The sequence below is a fragment of the Benincasa hispida genome, chromosome 1 (genome assembly GCF_009727055.1).
Source record: "Benincasa hispida cultivar B227 chromosome 1, ASM972705v1, whole genome shotgun sequence".
Classification (NCBI taxonomy): domain Eukaryota; kingdom Viridiplantae; phylum Streptophyta; class Magnoliopsida; order Cucurbitales; family Cucurbitaceae; genus Benincasa; species Benincasa hispida.
In genome coordinates, this window is record NC_052349.1 from 30,940,159 (window position 1) to 30,964,287 (window position 24,129).

The 24,129-nt window shown below is 34.2% G+C and overlaps 4 protein-coding genes across 6 annotated transcripts; 3 read left to right on the plus strand and 1 right to left on the minus strand.

The window, feature by feature from the left end:
- The first annotated feature begins 7,088 nt into the window (after positions 1–7,088).
- LOC120085617 (RNA-binding protein 2-like) lies at positions 7,089–12,308 on the plus strand. Of its 3 annotated transcripts, XM_039041697.1 has the most exons (7): positions 7,095–7,426; positions 8,330–8,451; positions 8,546–8,780; positions 8,872–8,933; positions 9,028–9,109; positions 10,472–10,592; positions 10,712–11,086. In XM_039041697.1, the coding sequence occupies exons 1-6, from the start codon at positions 7,333–7,335 to the stop codon at positions 10,573–10,575; spliced, it is 699 nt and encodes a 232-aa protein (XP_038897625.1). In that variant the 5' UTR covers positions 7,095–7,332; the 3' UTR covers positions 10,576–10,592; positions 10,712–11,086. The 3 variants fall into 3 exon arrangements, with proteins under 3 accessions (XP_038897633.1, XP_038897644.1, XP_038897625.1); XM_039041705.1 differs by lacking the exons at positions 10,472–10,592; positions 10,712–11,086 and adding an exon at positions 9,197–10,465 and having other exon boundaries at positions 7,089–7,426; XM_039041716.1 differs by lacking the exons at positions 10,472–10,592; positions 10,712–11,086 and adding an exon at positions 11,594–12,308 and having other exon boundaries at positions 7,090–7,426.
- A 1,236-nt stretch (positions 12,309–13,544) lies between these two features.
- On the plus strand, positions 13,545–16,236 carry LOC120074048. Its single transcript, XM_039027029.1, has 3 exons — positions 13,545–13,833; positions 15,044–15,203; positions 15,547–16,236. Exons 1-3 carry the CDS (start codon positions 13,755–13,757, stop codon positions 15,800–15,802), a joined length of 495 nt encoding a protein of 164 aa, XP_038882957.1. The 5' UTR covers positions 13,545–13,754; the 3' UTR covers positions 15,803–16,236.
- A 248-nt stretch (positions 16,237–16,484) lies between these two features.
- On the plus strand, positions 16,485–18,729 carry LOC120074038 (rhodanese-like domain-containing protein 14, chloroplastic). Its single transcript, XM_039027020.1, has 6 exons — positions 16,485–16,842; positions 16,960–17,006; positions 17,297–17,389; positions 17,596–17,734; positions 17,830–17,932; positions 18,255–18,729. Exons 1-6 carry the CDS (start codon positions 16,626–16,628, stop codon positions 18,367–18,369), a joined length of 714 nt encoding a protein of 237 aa, XP_038882948.1. The 5' UTR covers positions 16,485–16,625; the 3' UTR covers positions 18,370–18,729.
- A 125-nt stretch (positions 18,730–18,854) lies between these two features.
- LOC120074030 (ATPase family AAA domain-containing protein 1-B-like) lies at positions 18,855–23,258 on the minus strand. Its single transcript, XM_039027008.1, has 5 exons — positions 22,872–23,258; positions 22,109–22,409; positions 19,900–20,058; positions 19,426–19,721; positions 18,855–19,234 (listed from the first exon to the last, which is right to left on the minus strand). The coding sequence occupies exons 1-5, from the start codon at positions 23,067–23,069 to the stop codon at positions 19,034–19,036; spliced, it is 1,155 nt and encodes a 384-aa protein (XP_038882936.1). The 5' UTR covers positions 23,070–23,258; the 3' UTR covers positions 18,855–19,033.
- Positions 23,259–24,129: the final 871 nt, after the last annotated feature.

Below are 24,129 nucleotides of genomic sequence, written 5' to 3' on the forward strand. Positions count from 1 at the left end.
TTCTAATGTGAGCCCAATTAAGTGAATTAGCAAACTTTTTGTTGGGTTTTATGTCCTAACACTCGTGGTTTGTAAACAATAAACTTATTCTGAAATTCAATAAAGTTATTATTGAAGTTTGATTCAATCAAATTGTTATTGAATATATGATTGCTTATTTCGTTTCAGAAATAAATCTAATAAACTAAAAGATCCATGATTATTACATGAGTACTTGAACTTTATGTGGAGACATAAAAGTTGATCATGTTCGAGTAAATAGTCAAAATGATCTATAGTATAGGAATAAGGTTGAGTGCTTTATTCTGGTAACATTATCAAATGCGACCTACTCTATAGTTGTTACAAGGAGTTGTAAAGTGCTACAAACGAATTAATCCTTATTCGTTCATGTGGTGACATGAGGAGTAGGGGCGTCTAATGCAATGAGTTTGCACAAGATCGAACCAAGAATTAAGTCGCTCTTACTTTATAACGTTGTTTACTGTTTAAGACTGACTATTTCATAATGATGACCTAGTAACTTAACCTTAGTTCTAAGCTAACTATGAACTCCCATTTATTCGAGTTGTCTTTAGATTTGCATAAGTGTGGGTTGACTCAACAACGCTGGCTCAATAAAAGGTAAGACTAGGTAGATAGCTGAGGACATAAGGTGCATAATGGAATTCGCTCCTACCAAGTATAATAGAGAGGTTGTTCCCTTAAGTGCTAATTCTGGGTCTTGAACAAGGGGCCCACCATGTCATTGACCCGAAAGGAATTCTATTTGTTGATTGGATCACAAATAAAATTGTTCATTAGAGAATCAGTGAAACTTAAAGAACAAGAGGTAATCTCGGGGGTAAAACAGTCATTTGACCTAGCCGTTATTACGAACAACATGTGAAGGGTTAACTTACTAACCATGGTTATATCGAGTGGACACAATATATCTATCGTGAGAGGAGTGCAACTATTGAGCTTTAGTGGAGTGACCTAGTAGTTAACAAGTGGAGGTTAATTCGGTGTAAAGAGTTTAGCTAATTAATATCGAATCGTTAGAGCCATGATCTGTAGGTCCATTAGGTCTCCTACTAGCTCACAAACGGAATAAGCCTTAGAATAGCGTGATAAGTTAATTTGAATCGTTCAAATTCGAATTAAGGAAATTATTAATTATATGTGATATAATTACACGTTTAATTTTGGAATTAAACGAAATTGGAGAATTAATTAATCATTGAATATGATTTAAATATTAATTTCATGAATAGGGATTCATGATAGTGGAATTGGTGATAAATTAATTTAATATTTGATATTAAATTAATTAGAACTAATTAAATTGTTTAATTAATTATTAATTTTATTAGAAAAAATAATTATTAAATTAATTCTTGAAAAATTAATAAAATTTCAGTTTTAATTATAGAATTAAAAACTGAAATTTAATTTTAATTTTGAAAATAGTTTTCAAATAAAAAAGAAAAATGAAAATTGGAGAAATTGAAAAGTGGGATTTTCCCACTTTTCAAGCACACTCCTTAGTCACACTTCCACTCCCAAATTACAACTCAAATTGAAGTAAGAGCTGTAATTACTTAATGTAATCAGTTTGCATGAAAGTCATGCAATAAAGTACTCAATTTTTTTTTTATGGAAAATCCCATGCAAACATTGAGAATTTGCTGAGATTTGAAGTTGGAAGAAGATTTCTTCAAGTGTGATAACGAGTCACCTTCTCCTTCTAATTTCACAAAATCCAAGCTTGTTTTGAGTCCCACAACTCAACTTAAGGCTCCTAAAGGATAGTTGAGAAGCTCTAGTGGTGATCCACAACAAGAATTAGAAAAGATTGCAGCTGAATTTCAAGTTTGAAGAGGATCTTCAAAGGTAGGTAATGAAACCCTCTTGATACCCTATGAGAATGCTTAATTTGATGTCAAAATTGAGGAATTAGAATGCTTAATGTCTTCCACTGTTTGTTTCTAGAAGCTAACACTTTTTGCTAACAAGTAATTTAAACAATTAACTCATGGAAATAAATTCAATATCCAATTTAATTTTCATAAGATTGATAATATAAATGTGCAAAGATAAATTCAACCAAACTAAATAGAAAAATGTGAGCAATGAATTTCAAGGATAAATGATAGCAATAAATGTCATGAAAATAAATAATAATAATAAATTCATTGCAAAATTAAATAAGAGAATGATAGAGAAATCGACACCATGATTTATAGTAGTTCGGCACAACCGACCTACATCTACTTCTCAAGCCCCTCTTGGGTAGTTCAACTTGGCTCTTTCCACAATTTGTCGAACCGTACAACGTTCTTTTTTCGAGAACAAGAACAAACCCGATCATTTTTACAGTTGAAGATCAAACCATTACAACACTATTTTTTTGGGATCAAGAGCAACTTTTATAAATTATAGCTCACAACAAATTAATCCTTACAATACATAAAATATCTATCTCAAGAATTAGAAGAAAAAAAGAAAATTAAAGCTTTGAGAGATAATAATAATGGTAGTTTTGAGTTATGGAGGATTGAAAAAAAATGTAAAATTTTTGTTGAAATTTCAGAAAGAAGATATGTTTAAACATAGAAAAAAAATGTAGGAAACCACATCTAATTTTGGTCACGAATATTCATAAAAGAAAATTGAATGTTGGAGATTTAAACTCAACCCGTTAAATACACAAACAAAAAATAATAATAATGTAATAATATATATTTTTTTAAATCATTTCTTTTGATATCAAACAAAAAAAAAAAAAAATGTCTAACATGTGTCTAAAACTAACCTTTAGACACAAATATAAAATAATATTAAATTTATTTTCTTCTTAAATTCGTTTTCTTTTTAAAACCAATCCAAAAATAAAAACCCCACTATGTGTCCTTTCTCCATTGTTCCAAGTGGCACATTTCATTTGGTTCACTTTGATTATAAAAATTATGCCACATCATTAACTCAAGATTTTACCATTAAAGCTTGATTTGGTCATATTTTCTTTGTTTAAACTCCGATTTGAGTGATTCAAATTGTGTTGGAACCGTTGTTTCAAACTCTACACAATAGACACTTCAAAACACTCAAATTATTAATAAAGAAAAATAGGTTTGTTATCATCAAAATATTAATTAATTAATTTAATATTAAGGTCTAAAATGCCAACAACCTTGTGACAATTAAAAATATACAACTAAAAAAATTAAGGTGTGAGCCTTCTAAAAGTCATGTAAATACCTTGTATTAAAAATAACTAAAATCTTCATCAATTGAAGCACACAGATATCTTGTACTTTTAATTTAATAAATGTGTCACATGAAATCTAACCTCAAACCCGAACTCATCCATTTGCAGAATGAACTTCAATTCAATTCATCTCTCATTTTGAGTTCAAACCCTTGAACCGGTAGCTTTTGTATTGCTGTGATTTACCCTCCCATTTTCAGAGGATAACAGATTAAATGTATCGAGGGAAATTCAGTAACTTCATTGAATCTTGAAGGAGAGATACAAAAAGGTAAAATCAAGAAAGAAATTGTAAAATAAAAAAAATGAAAACCGATTTGAATCTATCTAAAGAATAAAACAAACTTGAGGAGATAAATACTAAATTTAAATTTAGAAAGAAATTTGGGGAAAATTGGTGTTTAGATACACCATTTGCATAAAAAAGAGATTTAATATAAGTTAAAAGAATAAAGAGATTTGAAAATTAAATTTACCTAAGATAACAATTCAAAATTTATATTAAAATTTAAAATAGAAAAATATTAGATATAATATTTTATAGTTCAAGATCATCATCTAAAAATAGTATAACGTATATCACACTGAGCAGCATGGGAAAAGGAAAAAAAAAATATTAAACTTGTTTTTTCCTATGTGGCCATAGATTAAAAAAAATTGTTTTTGAATATTTTTCAAAATCGACCTTTTATTTTGGTCATACAATATAATTTTCCTTTCAAAATCACTTTTAAACGTGCCCTTAAACGAACTTTCTTCAATTAAAAAAAAAGAAAAAAAAATTATCATTTTGGTCCTCAAGTTTTAAAGAATATCTATGTATGGTCTCAATTTAAAATTGTACTCTTTTAGTCTCCATGTTTAGAAAATAGACCAACTTGATCTCTAAAGTTTTTAAAATGTAGCTTTTTAGTCCCTAAATTTTTTAAAATATGTCTAAAAAGTTCTCCAAATACCTTTATACTATCATTTTGAATAATTATATTACATTTTAAATTGGAAGAATAATTTTTAAAAACCATTTCCTCTCTAAAACTATTTTTTTCTAATTTTAAATATCATATAATTATTTATAAAAAATCAATTTTTATAAACTTAGGGACTAAAAAATTACATTTTGAAAACTCAGGGACCAAATAAACCCTTTTTTTAAAAAAAAAAAAATAAATCTATAGATTAGAAAGGTACATTTTTAAAATTTGGGGATCAAATGCGCAGATTTTTCAAACTTGAGATAAAACGGTAAATTTTCTAAAAAAAAAAAAAGAAAATTAAAAGCATGGTGGACATAGTCTAATGTAATATGCTTCCACAATAAAATAAAAAGAGTTAGGTAGGAAAATATGTGACATTAACTAAACTCATGAATCAATCTCATCTGTTTTTGTCTCATAGGAACAATGAAATCATCATGAAAAAGACTTCGACATCATAGAGATTTTGTAGATCCTCCACGTAGTCATATTCAAGTAGTGAAATACCTTTAAGACAATCACTCCTTCCTAAAACCAACATTCTTTAAGATCAAAGTTCTTTATTTAATTTTGTTTTAAAGTATGCTTAGTTCTATTCACAACCAAGCTTCTAAACACAACTTTTGACGTTCTTTACAAAATGCAACTTTTTCAATAGTTTTGATTGAAAAAAAAAAAATCAGTTAAATTGGTTTAGTTACACATGTACCCAAACTTCTACGAATAAATATAAACCATTTAGGTGTAAAAGAGAAGTGAGTTTTAAACTTTTTTAAGTTGTTTTATTTTTATTTTAAATTTAAGTAAAAGTTAAAAGTTATTGATGGGTAAATTACATCTTTATTCTTTTAGATATCATTACCATAAAAAGAAAAAAAAAAAGTTAACCTACAAATTGGATTCATAATTGGGAGAAAGTTAAGAGTTAAAAGTCCTCTAATTTTGAAAGTTATAATTTAATTTCTATAGTTTGATAAAACCTCAAATAGTTTATGTGATTTAATAAAATTCTCATAAACATCTATTTAGAGACTATTTATGAATGTTTAATCAAACTATATGCACTAAAATTTAATTTTCTTCAAACTATAAAAACTAAATTCATAATTTAACCAAACGAATTACACTTATCGTGAGTTTTTTTTTTCAATTTTAAATTTAGTAATCAAATAGATAGACAACAATTACCAAAGTGAGCATAGCTCCATTGATGTCTTATACAATAAAAGACAAAGCGAATATAGCTCAATTGATATATGAGTGTGTTAGTAACCACGAGATATATGGTTCAAATCTTCCTACCTCCAATTGTACTAAAAAAAATATATTAATGTCTTATATATTACTCGAAGTTCGAATTAGTTTCTTTCTGAGAGAGATTTAAACCCTCGACTTTAATTGTGTGAATACTTAAAAATCTAGGATTTAGAAAATAATCGATCATGGTCTCACTCTTATTATGTGGATGATTTCTTGGTCACTGGCAATAATGCTAAGCATATCATGTCCTTCATCATGACATTGTGTGACCAATTTTCTCTCAAAGACTTGGGGTGCCTCTACTATTTTCTAGGCATACTCGGCATTCGCAGGAGAACCTTTAGCCAATCCAATCGAGTATTGTCGTGTTGTTAGTGCTCTTCAATATCTCACTTAAACTCACCTAGATATCAGTTTTATTGTAAACAGATTGAGTCAGTTTCTCTAACGCCCCATCGATCTTCATTGGCAAGCTCTTAAGAAGGTGCTTTAGTATCTTAAAGGAACTATTTATCATGATCTTTTTTTCTCCGATCAAGTAATGCACTGAACATCACTACCTATTGTAATATCGATTGAGCATCCAACCTAGATGATTGTCGGTCTGTCTCATCTTATTGCATTTTTCTTGGACCATCTTTGATTTCATGGTCTTCCAAGCACCAAGCAATCATTTCACGGTCTAGTACTGAAGCAAAATATCACTCCCTTGCTAATATGCTACAACCGAAGTTATATGGGTCCCATCGTTACTTCGTGAAATTCACTTGCTACCATCATCATGTTCGATGGCTTGGTGTGATAATCAAAGTGCAATCTCACTTGCCAAGAATGTTGTTTTTCATGCTTATTCCAAGCATATAGAATTAGATGCCTACTTCATTCTAGAAAAGATTGCGAATAAATATATAGATACCCCATATGTACCTTCTCGCAATCAACTTGTTGATTGTCTTACGAAGTCTTTGCCTGCCTCTCGATTATGTGACATGCGCTCCAAACTCAGGGTCATTCCATCACCCCTACGTTTGAGGGAAGATGTTAAGATATAAAAGTCACAGTAGCTAGAATCTTCTGTATAATTATGTGTTTATTCTCCTTGATTTGATTTATGCCAACATGTCATGTTTTGGATTATTTTCCATATGTAATAATTTCCAATCACTCGCCATTATCGTTGATCATTGGTAAAGAGTTACCAAGTTTGTATTCTTCTGGTTCATTATATAAGCATTCTCTTCTCTTGGCTTTTTACACAAGTTAGAGTAATCATTATCAGAAGCCTTGTATTGTCAATCTTCTCTTATATTACTCAAAGTTCGAGTTAGTTTCTTTGAAGAAAGATTTAAATCCTTGATTTTAATTGTGTGAAGACTAAAATTCTAAGATTTAGAATGATTATTGATGAATAGTTTGAATGTATTAAAAGAAACTAAATTTTTGTTTTAGTCTCAATACCTATTTTGGCTGAGATTGAACTATTAAAATAATTGATAAAAACGTAAAAAGTATTATTTTTGACAATTAGGAAGAAGACTTATGGTTGTAACATGTGAATAATTTACTCGAAATTATTCAATTTGATTTACCAAATTAAAAATCTAGGCCAGAAGTGGAAGAAAACCTAGCGAAGGATTATATTGTCATGTCTATGTGTTCCATGAAAGTAAAGTTATGAACTTTGCAAAGAAATCGTGAGAGAAAAAGGAAAAATATATAGAGAGTCCCATCAAATTGTAAATCAAATTCACCCAACCGAACGGCTTTCCTTTCCGAGCTTACCTACGTTCGACATTGAAGCGAGTCGCTGTTTCATCCTAAATTCATCGCCTTTTTTGTAGGAGCATGTCGGACGCTTATTGGAGGTATACCGACTCACAGCAGCAGCCCCCGTCGTCGGTTCCGGCCGTCGTCGGCAAGCGCCCTCGCGTCGATTACGGTAATAAAGGAACGACTCAATTCTTTACCCTTCTTTTTCTTTTTCCCGCTTGTTTCGTACATTTGGAATTAGGGTTTTCTTAAGGTGACTGAATTTGAGGTTTTCCCATGAGTTGCTAAATTGTGCAATCTTTGGGTTTTACCAACTTTTAGCGCATGTTGGGATTATTGTGAAACCGTAATCTGCAGTGATTTGTTTTTGTTAAGATGCGTTCTCTCTTTTATATGTTATCTTCATCCATTTGCTGTCGATTTGTTAGGAAATTTCCTGAATGATTGGAAGGAGGTTCTCTGCGTATTGTTTTACAACTTCCATTCTCATCAATTAGTGCGATTTGTGCATGATTCTATGATCCTTCAACATATTTTCTTGCTCCGTATATCAAAATTTTACTGATTTGCTGATCACGTTGTGGAACTAAGGGTCTCTTGAAGTCAAATAGCCAAACTTATTGGTTTTCATGAGTCTTGGGATCCCAGTGGCCAGTGGGTGTCCTTAATGCGCACTTTGAAGTTATCCGTTTTTCTATAATAGAGTTCTTACTTGTAGCATTTTGGTTTTAAGGCTTCAGAATATGCCACAAAAGGAATGCATATTTATCAACAATTTCATTTTTGTGGTTTCTATTCGGAGTATGACTCTTTAAGTATCTTTCCAGAAATAAAACAATTCATAAAAACTTGAAGGTAAAATGGTGGACTTCTGATCTTCATAACTGAAAGTTTAACATATTAATGTTCACATCATTTTTATGGTTTCTTGAATTAGTACTTCTATCTTTTTAAGTCATGATTTCACTGTTGATTGAAGCGATGCAATTCTTTGTGGATCAAGTCACTTTGTTCTGTTTTGTTTTTTCTCTTTGCTTTATTTGGCACATAATTCATTATTAATGGCTTGTAGATCCCACTGGTCTTCACGAGTTGCCCAACTATTACCATCGTCAAGATGATAGACCAGTGCTCCAAGGAATTAAAAGTGTTGATTCCATCAATGAGTCCTATGAACGTTACCTACGCAGCTCGGTACTTGTTTCTCTTTGAAGGTTCAATTCTGTTTTCTATATGTTTTCTCATGCAAGTTCATTCTAATTAACCATGCAACCTTTTTTTGTTTCAGCAAATTTCATCTTATGGTGGACAGTCTGCTAGACCTGTTGGAGGGGGTGTTCCTGGTCATTCGATCAATGATCCACCTATATTGGGGATTGGGGGTGTGGTTTCAGGGGCAAATGTTAATGATAGAAGTACGAGCTTTGGAGGTGGGAGGCCTAACATACCCCTTCCACCTGATGCTTCTAATACACTATTTGTGGAAGGCTTGCCTTCAAGCTGTACACGGCGTGAAGTAGCTCGTATCCTTTTAATTTTTCCCATTTCCCATCCTTGTATTGTTAAAGGCATTATTGTATTCTATTCTATTGTCTCCTTCACATCCACCCACAGACATATTTCGCCCTTTTGTTGGCTACAAAGAAGTGAGACTTGTTAACAAGGAATCCAGAAATGTAAGTTGATTTGTTGCAGTTCATCAACTCTGTTTACATTTAATATGAGACACCATTAACTAAAAAGTGGATTTCTTTAATCTAATTTGTGCAGCCAGGAAGAGATCCGGTGGTGCTCGGTTTTGTAGATTTTGTGAGTCCTGCCCATGCAGCTACGGCCATGGATGCCTTACAAGGTGTGCTTGCATCTGCTTTAATTATTAATTTCTTTGCCTTTGTTTTCTGGCTGGTAAACATTTGCACTTTTTTTTGTCTCCTAACAGAGGTCACCGTTGGAGAATTATGTGCCTTCAATTTATATATTTATTTTGGCTTGTCTTTATGGAAAATTTGTCTATTTGTCTTTCTTTTGCGTAATTCATGATTTCCTTCTTTTGGTGTCTTTACCCAAACATGGGTACACGTACATCTCTGTTTATATGTCTTTACATACTATTTTCCCAAGATGTGGATTCAGACATTTTGAGATAGTTAAGTAGAAAACAAAATGTAGGGTGGAATCACTTTGCCTTTAGTCCCACTCAATCTCCTTCATTGTAATGCCTCATTCAGCCACACGCTGAATATGGAAATGGAGGTTTGACTGCATGAGAACGTACGATTCAGCAAATAGCTATATAATTGTTAGATTTTTATTTATTTATTTATTTATTTTGGTTAGGAAACTAGGCTGTTGTGTTGGGCTTGTTAAAGGGTATAGGCATTATTATGGGCATTGAGCTCGCTCTAGTTTCCTGCCCCCTTGAATATGAGATTAAGTTTTAAAAGAGAGGATGACATACAACGAAACACTTAATAGGTTACATATCATTTTATTGACGTCAACAACAATATTGATGCCAAGTGGGAAATTTATCTAAAGTGGCTGCCACATCTCATATTGGGTGTATGGTTAAAAAACGTCTTTCAATCTCATGCATATGACAGTTTATGTAACATATTTGACGGCTAGATTAAGTCATTTCTTCATTGTTGGGGATGTACTTTTTATGTGTATTCATATGGCTCTGTTTTCTCCAAGGTGGGAATATGTTTGCATGTGTATCATAGGGCTCTTAGATTCCAAGTTGGGGCGCTTGTAAATTTGAGTTTGTCGATGCTATCCTGCATTCAGCCGGTAGGAAATCTGGTTAGCTTTGTACTTGGTGTCATAGATTATGCAATCCAGTACCTCATGATAAATTATGTTTAGTAGTTTAATTGCGTGATTAACTCTATGGTCTTTGACCTATACATTCTATATCCTTTCTAATTTTCACGTTAAAATTATTACTTGGAGTGGGGATTCGTACACCTCAATTGTTAGGAAGGCTAAATCACGGTTGCTGAACTCAACCATGAGATCAAACCTCCAAGCCTGTAATAAGGTCCTTTGTGATATGTCCTTTTGAATTAAGCATATAGTTGATTATGATAAATCATAAAGGTGAATATTAGACTATTTATGATTCAAATCATTTTACACGATATTTGTTCTTTTCCTACCTCGTCGTTCTACACGTAGCTACTGCATATATCAGTCGAGCTCGATTTTGCAGGTTATAAATTTGATGAGTTTGACCGTGACTCGGTCAATTTAAGGTTGCAATTTGCTCGCTTTCCTGGTGCAAGGTCAGGTGGCGGGCATCGTGGAAAGCGTTGAATTATGCGATTTCGCAGGTGATAAAATGCATTCTTCGATCCACTCGACCAATTATTTTCTTTGCCACATGGTAAACTCCAAGGAAAAGTTCATTTAAACGCTGAATCACTCTAAATCGTGGACGAATCTTGTGTAGGATTTGCACGTACGGTGAAGTACGAATTTGAGGCAATGTGACAGTCGGATATCAAAACTGGAGCGTATTAGTTAGGGCCGACTGAATTCGTAAACGATAGTTTGTGATGAAATCTGGTGATTTGGAGCGTTCTTTTATGTTTTACAATCTCACTGTTTTTATGTCTTGCTATGAACGTGTTGTTGAGCTGTGCTGTGGGATAGATTTTTCCGTTGGTCATTATTTTTGGCTAGTGAGAATCTCGACCCGACAATATCCAGACGTGAGTTTAGTGATGAAAAAAAGGTCGTATTTTAAGATTACACTTCATTGTTATTTTACTACAATTTTAAATTTATAAAACTATCATCCGAAGCTGTGCGTGTTATTTGAGAAGAGTTCTGTTTACTGCGATGTGATCAGCTAGAGAGAAAAACTGACTTCTTCCTATATTTACACCGGAAGAAAAGTCTTAGAAACCTGTCTCATATTTGAAACTGACTTCTGTTTACTGGGACTACCGAATGCTGTAAATTGGAGTATTCATTTTTGAGATTTTTCGTGGCTCCTTACAGCTTAGATCACCTATTATTCGTCATTTTTTAACCTCGAAATGCTCTAGATGTAGGATTAATGACACTTTTCTATCTCATATTTGTAGTGTTCTTTGTCTCGAGTTCATACAAACATTCAAGATGCGCAATTCCTATTGTGGAGTTGCTAAAGAATGCTAACAGATATGAATATTATCTCAACTTTTCCCCTTTTGAGTTTCTTGATATGATTGTCTCTTCTAGCAAGCACCTGATTTGCATACTGATTTGATTCCCGTGCCCCTTTTTACTTGTGAGTGATTGGAATGATTTAAGGGGTTCACCAACCAAAGTGCTGTTTTTTCTTCAGTCTCAATTTCCCCCAGTTGGGTTAGACCCTTTTGTTTTCTTTTGGCCCTGGAAAAAAAAGGTATATGAGAAGTTCAATAGCAACACGATCCTGGCAGTGCAGAAATGGATGACTCGACCTAGGCAGGAGCAAAGTGGTGTACTGAGATTCAGAAGAAATCATCATTTTGAGTTTGAGGCATCTGCAATTTCTTGTGGACAAGGAAAGGTACTTGCTGATACATCGCTTTATCTTGATGGATGAAGAGGACCATAGGCTTTTGTGATGTAAGAACTAAGATGGGAATAACCACATTTCCAGTTCTGTTCATGATTCAACATTTTTTTTATGGTCGAGTTAGGAGGGAAAGCGCTTGTATTAATTGATAACTGATATCCAAATTTGCGTCATTTTCCAAGTGTGAAATGAGCTTAATTGGTTGCATTTGGTCCGATGAGAGAGATGGAGATTGGATGGTGATGGGGAAGAAGTAGAACACATGGCCCTCCATTGAGTAATCTCTGTGATAGCTAGAGATGTCCCCTAGGTGGAGCTGGGATGGCTTTCTCGTTTCGTCTTTGCACTCTATTTCATTCCTCCTGAAATTCTTCATCTATTTTTACCGGGATTGGGGTGATGATTTTTTATGGGGATCGGATTTTTTGTGGGAATCGTTGCCCACTTTGTTTTGTTGTTTTGTTTTCTTTAAACAATTACTATTTAAAGGTTGTAATTAAAAAGTTAAATTTCTTAGATCATTTGAATTTAGAGAGAAATTAATCAAATTTTCTTGTAGAAGGAAATAATTACATATTAAATGATTCATATACATCATCTAAATTTGAATATTCAATTCAAACCTATATTTTAGGAGGCTCAAGAGTTTAATTAGAATTTGGAAGGCACTAAACGATGTAGGATCATATGCATTTTAGTAAAAGCGCCCATAAGCATTATAACTAATATTATATAGATTGATCCAACGAAAGTGCCACTTACCATGTTCTGGATTTTTGCCTTTTAGAATTAGAGACAGAGATGTGCGGTTGACCTTTTTTTGGCAACATGCTCTCATTCAAACTTACATAAACGAGTTATACTTTTAATTATTTCAAATTAATTAACAAAGACGAAAGGCGAAAAATGAATATTTAGTGAAAATCGAGGATAAAAGTGTAAATCTTGAAATTTAAGAAAAAATTAATTTAAAATAATTATTAAATAAAATTTTAATAATGATGAAAAATAGTGAAAAATAGTGACATAAGTTGTCCTATTTTTGGTAATTTTTTTATTACATCGTCAAAAAGGTATCCGACAACATGAACTTAGAGGTGTATAAGAGTTGGGTTGACTGAGTGTATTTTTTGGATCAACCCTTAAAATTTGGATTGAATTGTCAAGTTATAATTTATTTTTTTTTCTTATTAATTTAAAATACATAAATTTTTCTACAAGGGCTAATAACTAAAATCTCATGCAATTTAAATGTTAAAAACGAAATATCTATGATATTTATTACAAATTTTAAACAAATATAAACATCATAACAATTTTATAAGAAAAATATTATAAATTCATAAATTCATTTAACCAAGGTAGTCAAACTTTAAACAAAGAAATATATATCTATATATACTGTCTCTTATACACATCTAGATGTGTATAAGAGACAGACCTAAGACCTAACCCAACCTAATAGTAATAAAAAAATTTAACACAATCCAACCCAAGAACAAAACAATCTCAACCCTTATAGTTTAGATTAAGTAGTCCGGATTTTTTGAACATTCCTATTATTAACCTCAAAATCTGAAATTCGATCCCCTCCATATATTTGATCAAAATAATAATAATGAAAATAAAAAAAAAAAAAAAAAAAAAGGAGGAGAAAGCGAATAACTTACTTTTGTGTACTCTCAAGAAACACCGAATGAATTGGCTTTATTTCATGTTGTCTTTTTTTACAGTAATCTTGATTGTCCACCAACGTCGAAAACCATAGAAAATAAAGTAAAGAAAATGTAAAATCAGCTCGAAGACGAAGAGTTTATCCAGAAGGAATATCAAAACTCTTCCTCTCTCTCCCCCCCTCTCTCTCCCCTTCGGAATTTTCTGCAGAACAATTCTTAGTTTGGGTGAACAAGAAATTGTTTAACAAGAATATCTGATCCATCTGCAGATGGAAAAATTGCCAACCGAAATCTGCCTCAAGATATTCTGTTTGTTGGATTCCCAAAACCTCGCAACCGCACTTCAAGGTCAGCAACATATTTTCTCTAAATTCAATTCTTCTTGAATTGAATTGAATTACATGTATATTGATTTTTTTTTTTAGTTCAATTGTCTAGTTTTTTTTTTAGTTTCTGATCCAAAGATCTGCTATCGTATTCACAATTCTGCTATTAAGTCATGATGTATTCCTTGCTAATTTGTGTCAAATTTAACATTCTTCTCTTCATAATATATTGAACAGAAATGGGTTAAATTTGTTTCCCCTAGTCTCTTGCTCATTACTTGACTTGTTCCCCCCCAAAAATTTGATTGAAATATATGGAAGGTATTCATGGAAGTTAGAATACTTGGCATGAGTAAACCATTGTTCAACAAGTTTTACGAAGAATAGCTTGTTTAGAACTCACTCACTCTCCTAACTTAAATCACATCCAATATCTAAAGAAATTTATTAATGTCACCGGAACCTTAATAGATGGAAACGATCATATGTATCATCTGTTATGGAACTTAAGTAACTCCCTGCTAGATCTGACAGACTTTTAGAGAGATCACGTGGGGGTTTGGCACTCCCCCAATCTAATGGTTTAGATACCATATGAAGGTTGTATTTGATCGGTAGCAATGATATACCAAAGTTTCTGACCGATCGGTAGAATTTCATGGTTTTTTTCTTTTACTTTCTTTTTTGTGATATCCGTGAACTAATCTCACGAGACAACCCAGATCCTACAACATTTGGATGTCAAGGAAACTCGTAGGATATTAAATCTTAAAGTAGGTGGCCACCATCGATTAAACCTATGACTTCTTAGCCCTTTTATAAGGTCATATATGAGATATCTCTTAGTTAAAGAGGGTCTTCTCCTTCAACCCAGATAAAGAAGTAAAGAAGGGGGGGACCTTTAATATAGTAGGTGTCTGAAAACTAGTTTCTTCAGAGAGTAGAGAGACATAAGAAAATGAGGAACATCCTTTGCCTTCCCTTGTTACTCTCTATTAGGAACGATAAACTTCTGGCAGTTAACCAACTAAAAGTATAATTGAATTTCCAAGGGGAATTTTATAATGTTATTGAACACCAACACAGGGACCAAGATGAATAGATAAATAAATAAAATATAGGAATGAAAACTAGATTTACTCAAATTTTCCTCGATAGTTGATCCCCATCCTCTGTTGATTTTTTGCTTGAATTGACTATTAGCCATTAACACTGCAACCTGCTGCTTGAAGTTTGCAGGAAGTGGAACTCCTTAGCTTCAGACAATATCTTGTGGTCGAACTTATTCAAGGAGAGGTGGGGGGAAGACCATGCTGCATTTTATCACCCAGTTGATTCAAAGTCGTGGAAGGATTCATATGAGGTGCAAGATCGATGTGATCGATTTGGATTGTGAGTCATATTCTTCTTCGTATCACTCAATTCAAGGAGACCTACTTCAGTACTGGACATGTCTGGTTGCAAACACATCCACTATGATTCCTCAATTCTTTGATTGGTTATAATTTAAGACCTTACATACTGCAAATTTTAAAGTAACATATCGGTTAAAATTTACTTAAAGGCTAGCATATGATCCTCTTAGCGTTAACTCAAATATTGTGTTCTCTGGGTTAATGTTTAGCAAGAAAATCCATGTTTAATAATACTAACGTTAGAGTAGAGATTTGAATCATAATTTATGATTAAAGTTTATGTTTATTTGTGCTCCCTATGACATGGTAACTTTAACCAGGGGCCTAAGAATTATCCGAGAAGGGAATGACTACTACCTCATTCACCAAGGTGAAATCCAGAGGCACCTAGGTTCAAGAAGACAAAAGATTGGACAGACCAGCAGTTTTCTTCCTTTGAGTTCAAAAAGAGAGTTCCTATCAGAAGGACTTCTCGAAGAAGACAAATCCTGTCGAGGAATTCTGGACAGGATCCTTTTCTTCATTGGAGACTTGGAAGTTGCTTCAACAGATGCAAAGCGTAGCAGGTCTCTGTGAAGCCTCCTTCAGTCAGCAAAAATTATGTGAATTTAATGTATAATATTTATTTATGTTTATGTTGACATTGAATTCTGGCAAGTGTAGAATATACAACTCATATTCTTTGAAATGCCATAAATAAGCATCTTCTTCAACCACTTTGTTTTGGTACCTCGAAGCAAAGCCTCATCCCGGTAGCCTGAAACTGAAAACTCGACAAAGACAAAGCAATTTTTTACAAATGGAAGGCCTTGACAAGACAAGTGAAACCCTTATATTTACAACCATAAAAGACTTGTTGGATGCTCGGTAAAGACCAATGACTCTGGCAAGCTCCTCCTTAGACGTCTTACAGGATCATATAAGACTATCTTCTTGAATTTTCAAGATTATCAATTAAATTTCTGTACAAGACAGCCAAATATAATATATGTGATTGAAACCTTTCACTATGGGCAAGTTGTGGTAAATGTCTTTGAAGTTCATTCATTACAAATTGATGTCCTTTTGAAAAGACGAGTATGGCCTTCTGTTCAGTCTCTTTACCAAGGGTCTGTAAGTAAATTACAAAACACCTCAGAAATATTCAATAAAGTTTGCTAGAACTGCAATAAAGCCGAAAAGTTGAGGATGAAGGAAATCTACAAGGAAATGGCTTAGATAAAATATCCACCACAAACTCGGATTATGAGAAATCTAAATCCAAACTCACTTGCCCCACAAGCGCTCAAATATCTTGCAGTGTTGAACAGGTGGCAGAATACAATTATATAAAAGCTTAGACATCATATGTTGGACATTTTCTTTCAGCTGATTATTTCACTGGACGAAGCTCCAAAAGATGGCTGCTTTTGCCTCACTGCCCCTAACTTCGTCTTCTTTACATCCTGTTGTCCAATTCTCGCCTCTTGTATTCTCCTCAACATTTGTATATGACTCAAGTTCCTATCGCCTCACAGTCAGATCAATCAGATATGGGAAGCAAAAATTTTCCTCTCAGATCAACCCAAGGAGCCTGATAATTCTTGGTGCAGCAACAAAACAAGCAAAAACGCCAGGTATTCTCTTCTAGTTGATCTAATATTTTATCAGGTTTCGGGTACAAATTTCAATCTTTTTAGTCTTAATTCACTAATATAAAAGTGGGTTTATTCTGGTATATCTGGAGGATTCAGCTGAAGAGGATTGGAAGGTGAAGAGGGAACTTCTGCTGCAGAAAAGGGTTCGACTCTCTACCTACAACTTCACTGTATATTGGATGAGTGGTCAGTTTTTATTAATCTAAAACTACACGCAAATACATTGCACGTGTTTTCGTCGCAAAATGCATCCAAAAGTATATGAGAAAGGTTAAATTTTGGTCCATAACAAAGCCTGAAGCTTTGTGAAATGAAGTTCTAAAACCTAAAAGCATCATGAGGGCGAAATGGTTTTAATTCAGAACAAGTAATGCTCAAGTTGCTGAACAGAATATGAGAATTAAGACTCTCACCCTGGAGATCTTCACTGCAGGTAAGGAGTGTGGATGCTAATGAAGCTCTGCGCCTTCAGAAGGAAAATAACTTTGTGATTCTTGATGTCAGGCCAGAAGCAGAATTCAAAGAGGTTTGTGGATTAATGTGTGATGATATGCATTTTTCTCCGAAGTCTAAAACAACCAATTTTTTTCTTTTAGTACAACAACTACGAGGGAGGGGATCAAATCTCTTATCTCTAGTAAGGAAGGTCATGTCAATTACTGTTGAGCTAAGCTCAACATTGGTGAACGACCAATGAATTGTTACATTCTTATTTCAACTGTTTTGGTGTAGGGCCATCCACCAGGTGCCATCAACGTGCAAATCTACAGGCTTATAAAGGAGTGGACAGCATGGGATATAGCAAGGAGAGCTGCTTTTGCATTTTTTGGCATCTTTTCGGGCACAGAAGAAAACCCAGAATTCTTGCAAAGTAAGTTATTTACTTGCTTAGTTGCTTGTAAACACCTCTTCACTTCACTTCAATTCTTGTTCTCAAAAGTGTCTGAGTATCTTCTACTTCTACAGGCGTAGAATCTAAAATAGATAAAGATGCCAAAATAATAGTAGCATGCTCATCAGGTGGAACAATGAAACCTACCCAGAATCTTCCAGAAGGTCAACAATCAAGGTATTCGAGCTCTTGATAGTAACATTTATGTGTATTACATGTCCTTGTCATTCTATAAATATCACTCTTCATACGGTTAACACAGGGTAAAACAGTTAAAACAACAATGATTGTTTCATATTGTCAAAGAAATTTAGCTGCTGTTTAAGAATATGAAGAATCAATAACATGAATCTGAATGTTTGTAAGTAAGATGAATTTGCTATCAGCCATTATCTCTTCAACTCAACCGTTACGGTCTTCAGTTATGTGATTCGAGTCCAAAATCGCATAGAGAAATAAATGTTAGGCATCAAGTTTTAACTTTGGCCACTTTTAACAGGTCACTGATAGCAGCCTACTTGTTGGTTCTCAATGGCTACACCAACGTGTTTCACTTAGAAGGTGGTCTCTACAATTGGTTCAAAGAAGGATTGCCTGTAGTTTCTGAAGAGTAAGGTGGTCTCTACAAGATTTTCGGAAGTAAAATAGCTTATCATTTTTTGAGGGTATCCATTAAAGAGCAGAGCCAAGTGCTCTAGAAGACTTGGTTGCATTGAGTGTCAACTATGACAGCATCACCAGATTACAATCTTACCATTTGTGTGCTGAATCAGGACCCATTTTAAATGTACAATTTTAAGTTGGACAGTGTAGAAGACTAGATTTTGTTTCATAATAGAAATACCCACTCCCCCTCCCTTTTGATGTTTGGTTTGTAATGGAAAATGTGTATGCATAACTTTTGGCTGGATTGCTGGAACTGTTATGGATGTATTCGACTCTTAAATCAATAAATCGGTTCAGCTTATTGTAAACTAGAAGTTTGCTTGTCCTATGAATTATACAATCATCGACTTGGACTTGGGTATTGGGTATCGAGAGGCTTCCAGATGATGGTCGAAGAAGGGATTGGGTTCTGGTCCAAAGCAAATGTGTAAAATATTAGAAACATTTAGATGTATATTCCAAAGCTCAGCTATTCAAACTCGTTAACAAGATTTTGGAACTTCTGTGAATTTTCCCTATAACAATTATAGAAATCATCAATGTTAAAACTATTGCGTTACTGTGATAATGAAACACAAATCTCTCCCTCTCCACATTTGATGGGGTTCTCCCTCAAGGGTCGTCTTCTTCTGATCCAACATTTGATGGGGAAATGCCAAACTTAGAGAGTTCACTTAAAACTGCTTGAATTCGAGGATCGCTGGTCTCTGTCCGATGTGACCCTAATCCAGCATATTCTTTAGCTACAACCTTTGTCTTCCTTGATGAGAGGAAAGCAGTCTCCAAATCTGACTGTGACAGCGGCCTCGGGAACTGAAAAGTAACAATGTGAAAGAAACTGAGAAACATAAAGGGAGGAAAAGGAAGAAATGTCACGTCCACGAAAAGCTCAAGTAAGTGTATTATTGCAAGGCCTCCCAATCTAGAATCTAAATGACACTTCCAATCCAAGGGCAGGCAGGTAAAACATCAGAACAAGGAAAATGATGCTGACGATAACTTACATTAGACTGTTTTCCCATCTTCTCTTCATCCAATAGATCCCTGATTGGGAAATATGCAGCTTTCTTGCAGAGCTCGAGAATATCTGAACCAGTATACCCCTCACATAAGCTAGCTATGCGATGGTAGTCAATGTTGTCTTCAACCCTCTCACCCTTCAGAATCACCTTTAGTATCTCAGCCCTCTCCCTTGTGTTGGGTATCCCAATTTCGAAAGCCTGAGGAAGTCTTCTTAGAATTGCTTCATCAAGTTCTGACGGACGGTTGGTAGCAGCAAGGACCATAACACGTGCGTTCTCTGTAGAAACAGAATAGAATTCATCAAGCAAAAGCTTATCCAAAAGGACCAAAACTAAATTACTAATGAATACAGCAAATTAAATCTTTAAAAAATAAAATCCTGGTTATGGACAAGATATTAAGAGACAAATATTTCTTAATGCCATGAACTCAGTAGACTGAAGTCAGAAACTCACGATCTGTGGTAAATCCATCCCATAAGGCCATAAACTCAGTTTTCATGTTTGATAAAGCTTCATGATCACTAGAGCGCCGTTGACTCAAGAAACTATCAACCTCATCGATAAAAATAATAGAAGGCTGAAGTTTATAAGCCAAGCTAAACACAGCAGCCACTGCAAAATGGTAGTTCATATCAGTTAAAATATATAGGCAAAAAAGGGACAAGATAGCATTTGTGTTGGAATATGGTCAGTTACATGATTTCTTAATGCAATGACCAGTTAGAAGCAGACCCTAGTGTTATAATGTACTTAATTTCTATATTATCGCTGAAGAACATTGTTATAAATATATTCTACTTTTACACAGAGCAGAAGCAAGACAACCCCGGTGGGTTTCTTCCTGTTTATAGGATGACATGAAAAGAGCCTCCTATATTCCATTGATTGGTCGCATCCCCAACCATCAACATATGACAGTTTTTTCATGCCTTTTTTTTAATTTAATGCGTGCCTCCCTTCACTTTAAGTGAAAACCCTCATTTCTTCTTGGCAATCAAAAATCATGATGCAGAAGGGTCTGTTTCAAGCCTTTAAAGCTTTCTCAGCACTTGAATATTGAATACTTCCATAACACTTGCAATAACCATCAGAAGGATGGTTGGTCAAGCATCTAAATAACATAAAACCTCTGAAATTAAAATAAAATCCACCACCAATGTCATTCAGCAAACCAGAACAGAAAACTGGCAATACATAACAATTAACGGGATAAAATAACCTCCAGTTAGCAACAAAGTTGCTAGTATAGCCTATTCTCGAAATTTTCCTATATGTCTTAGTCTTTGCAATATGATTGCTACTTTGACATGCCATTGTGTTAGAATTGCTATTCAGTGTAACTCAAACTTCAGAAGTCATTTTATTCAGGAAGTACTGGCTTCTCAAATTCTTGAACATTGTAATTTTCCTTCCTCATACAACAACATTTTCAATTTTCCTTTAAATTCTGGTTCCTATTAAATAGGTATCAGAGCATTGATCCAAGCCATAGACTTTGACATGGAAATTATATTAGATACAAAGAGTACTGCTAAAAATGAAGAACACTGGGGAACTAATGCATCCAGGTAATAAAAGAGATTTAAAAATAGGTTCAAGAAGTTTCTGATATGCTGGAACAATCAGGTCCTAAAGAACGATGGGTGTAAGCAACAAATAAAAGTAATCCACGCCAAAGAACAATGATGAAAGAACAGAAATTAAAACAAAAAATAAAATCCAATCTGGACATAACCGGGGCAAAATGAGTTAGAAAGAAAGTAGGACCAAACCCATACAGAAGATATTAGCAATCTGAGGTAGAGGGTGGTTGCAAGGTGGCAATCATTCCAAAGAATTCTCACAAAAGCACGAAAGGCTATATAAATAGGTCTGGAAATTTTTTCGTGGAGGGTGGTTGGCAAATAGAGGAGATATATGAACAAGATTTAGTGAGGGTGCTAAGGCCTTGCATGTACAAGATGATAGATTACCAGGAGTGAGAAAAACAGTCAGCAAAATGATAGTGTGTCTTAGGGAAAGAACTGCCATAATAAAGTAGAGGGCGATGACGATGCAAACTATTTCCTAGCTCATTTAATTCCCATTTTTTGTTCCTATCACACTGCAAGAGAGTGAGGAAACTTTTAGTTCTATCACATAATGCCTAATTTCCTAATATATTCAGCAATAGGCTACAATCTCTGAGCTGCTCCTATGATTCTTTGCCATGACATATAAGGCCATCAAATCTTCAAACTTTGCAAGATGATTACAATTGTTATCGCAACAATCACAACCTAACGAGTAATACAATATTGAATAAAGAACCAAAAGATAAAATAAGAAAATCTATAATAAGTTGAAATGTAGAAAAGGATGAAAGAACCATTTTAGAATTATAATTGATCCCCGGTTCTAATTTTATTTGACACCAATATTTCAACCAGACTATACTCCACATCACTTAGACACTTACATGGGATTTTTTACCATATCAGCTAGATTGTAGTTCATAGACCTTGAATAATTCAATAATGCAAAAGTAATGATCCAGATGCAATGAGTCGGAAGACCTTATTAAATCATTACTCGCATAACCACAAATATTTTTTCCAGAATGAGCTAGGAAAACCTTGTGTCAAGAATGTGTTAAAGAATGATCTAAAAGTTTTGACCTTACCAAGCTTCTGTGCATCACCAAACCACTTGCTCATCAGATTTGAAATCCTAACATTAATAAAAACTGCCCCAGACTCCCTTGCAATGGCTTTTGCAAGCATGGTTTTTCCTGTACCAGGTGGCCCATAAAGCAATACGCCTTTCTGGGGACCCAAAAGCTTCCCATGTGAAAATAACTCAGGTCTCCGCAGAGGAAGTATCACAAGTTCATATAATGCTTGTTTGATCGTCTCCAATCCTCCAATTGAGTTAAATTCTACATCAATGTGATCAGGATTTATAACATCACAGGCAATGACATCCTGTAGAACGATAATGATCCACAGATTCAATCAAAACGAATGGTGGGTTATGAAGTTCAATTCTAGAAGAAAAATTCGAGCATCAAGAATCCATGGGCGGTTAAGCTCAAGCAATACACGTTTTAATACGTTACTCAGCACCTTTTCGTACACTTTTTATCAATACCATGAACAAGTATATGTAAGAAAACAAACATCTTATGCACATAATATAGTTGAAGACATTTAATAGATGTGAGATTATCATCCAAACCCACAAAACACACTAAAATATACTCTTCTCCATTCTCCACCATCCGCAAAGCCCATGCATCATTTGCAAACAATAAAATAAGAACCTCGAATGATAAACAGAAGCGATCAGAAAACATTTAAAACAAAGTAGAAATAGCAGACATGGAGCATTTCGTCTATTTTTCGTCATTAGAGAGAGAGAGAGAGAGAGAGAGAGGAAAAGGGTACCTCGTAAGGATTAGTCTGAATGAGGGGGCGGCCAAGGCGTTTGGCTATCTCCTTCTTGTGCTCCAGAGCCTTCTTTGAGGCCTCGCGATTGGGGTCAAGGTGGCGAAGACCTGCGAATAATACCAAGCAACTTAAAGCAGCACTGGCAGCGTAGAGTATGAGTTCCTGCAAGAACTTGGTCTCTGATGAAACCCCCATGGAGGGATTCTGTCCCACCAAATACAAGCAGGAAGGAACCAGGGGAAAGCTTAAGATGAAATTCAATGGCAATCAATCAAAGCTTTGATTTGTCGTTGGAATTATACATAAACCCAAATGATGAAGAGAATTGGTGAGAGAGAGACGCAGAGTCGGGGAAGTGGAAGACGGGCGGTAGAAGGAACGGCGGAAATGGAGAATGAGAAGACGAAGGGAGTTGGGCTCTTTGATTTTGGGCCAAATAATTGGGCTCAACAAATGGTCCAATAAGGGTGTCCTAAGTAAATAGCCTTCGTATTGGAAGTTGGAAGTATCTAACAAAAAGACAATTTTATCCTTGTATACTTTTCTATTATCTAAATTAACTCCCTAAGATCCACGTTTCTCTCTCTTCACCACTCCAACATTTTACTCTCTCCCATTACTTCTCTCATTAACTATCTCCCCTCTTGTCTCTCTCCTAACCCATGAAATTCCTCTCTCTCTCTCTCTAAACCCCTTATTATAAATATCTCATGAAATTCTTCCCTTCATGCCCACATCTTCTCATTTTTTAAAAAAATTTGTAAGTCACAACTAAAAGCTGGAGGAGACGAAAACAATCATAGTTCTAGCAAACGTAGTTTTGAAAATCTTCCATTTCAAAAGTGGTTAGACAATCATTGCTATTAGATCAAAGAGATATCAAGAGGAATGATGGTAAAACTGTTGGGATAAACACTATATTCTTCGGATCAATTATCCCACTCTTGTGTGAATCTAATAGAATACTAATCAATTAGCAATAACAATAATAATCAAGTAAGGACACAAGCAATTTTAACATGAAAAACCCTCCTCAATGTGAGAAATAAAAAAACCACGGATCGAAGTCAAAATCTCCACTATAATCAATAATGGGTTACAATGAGTTCTCCCTAGCCATAACTAAAGGCATACTCATTAAATATCTCAAGATAACAATCTTGGTAACAAAACGGCAACAAATTGAGAAGAATAAAATCGGAAACGTCTCATTTGAAGTGACAACCAATTGTCCACGGTATCTGACTGTAGGTAG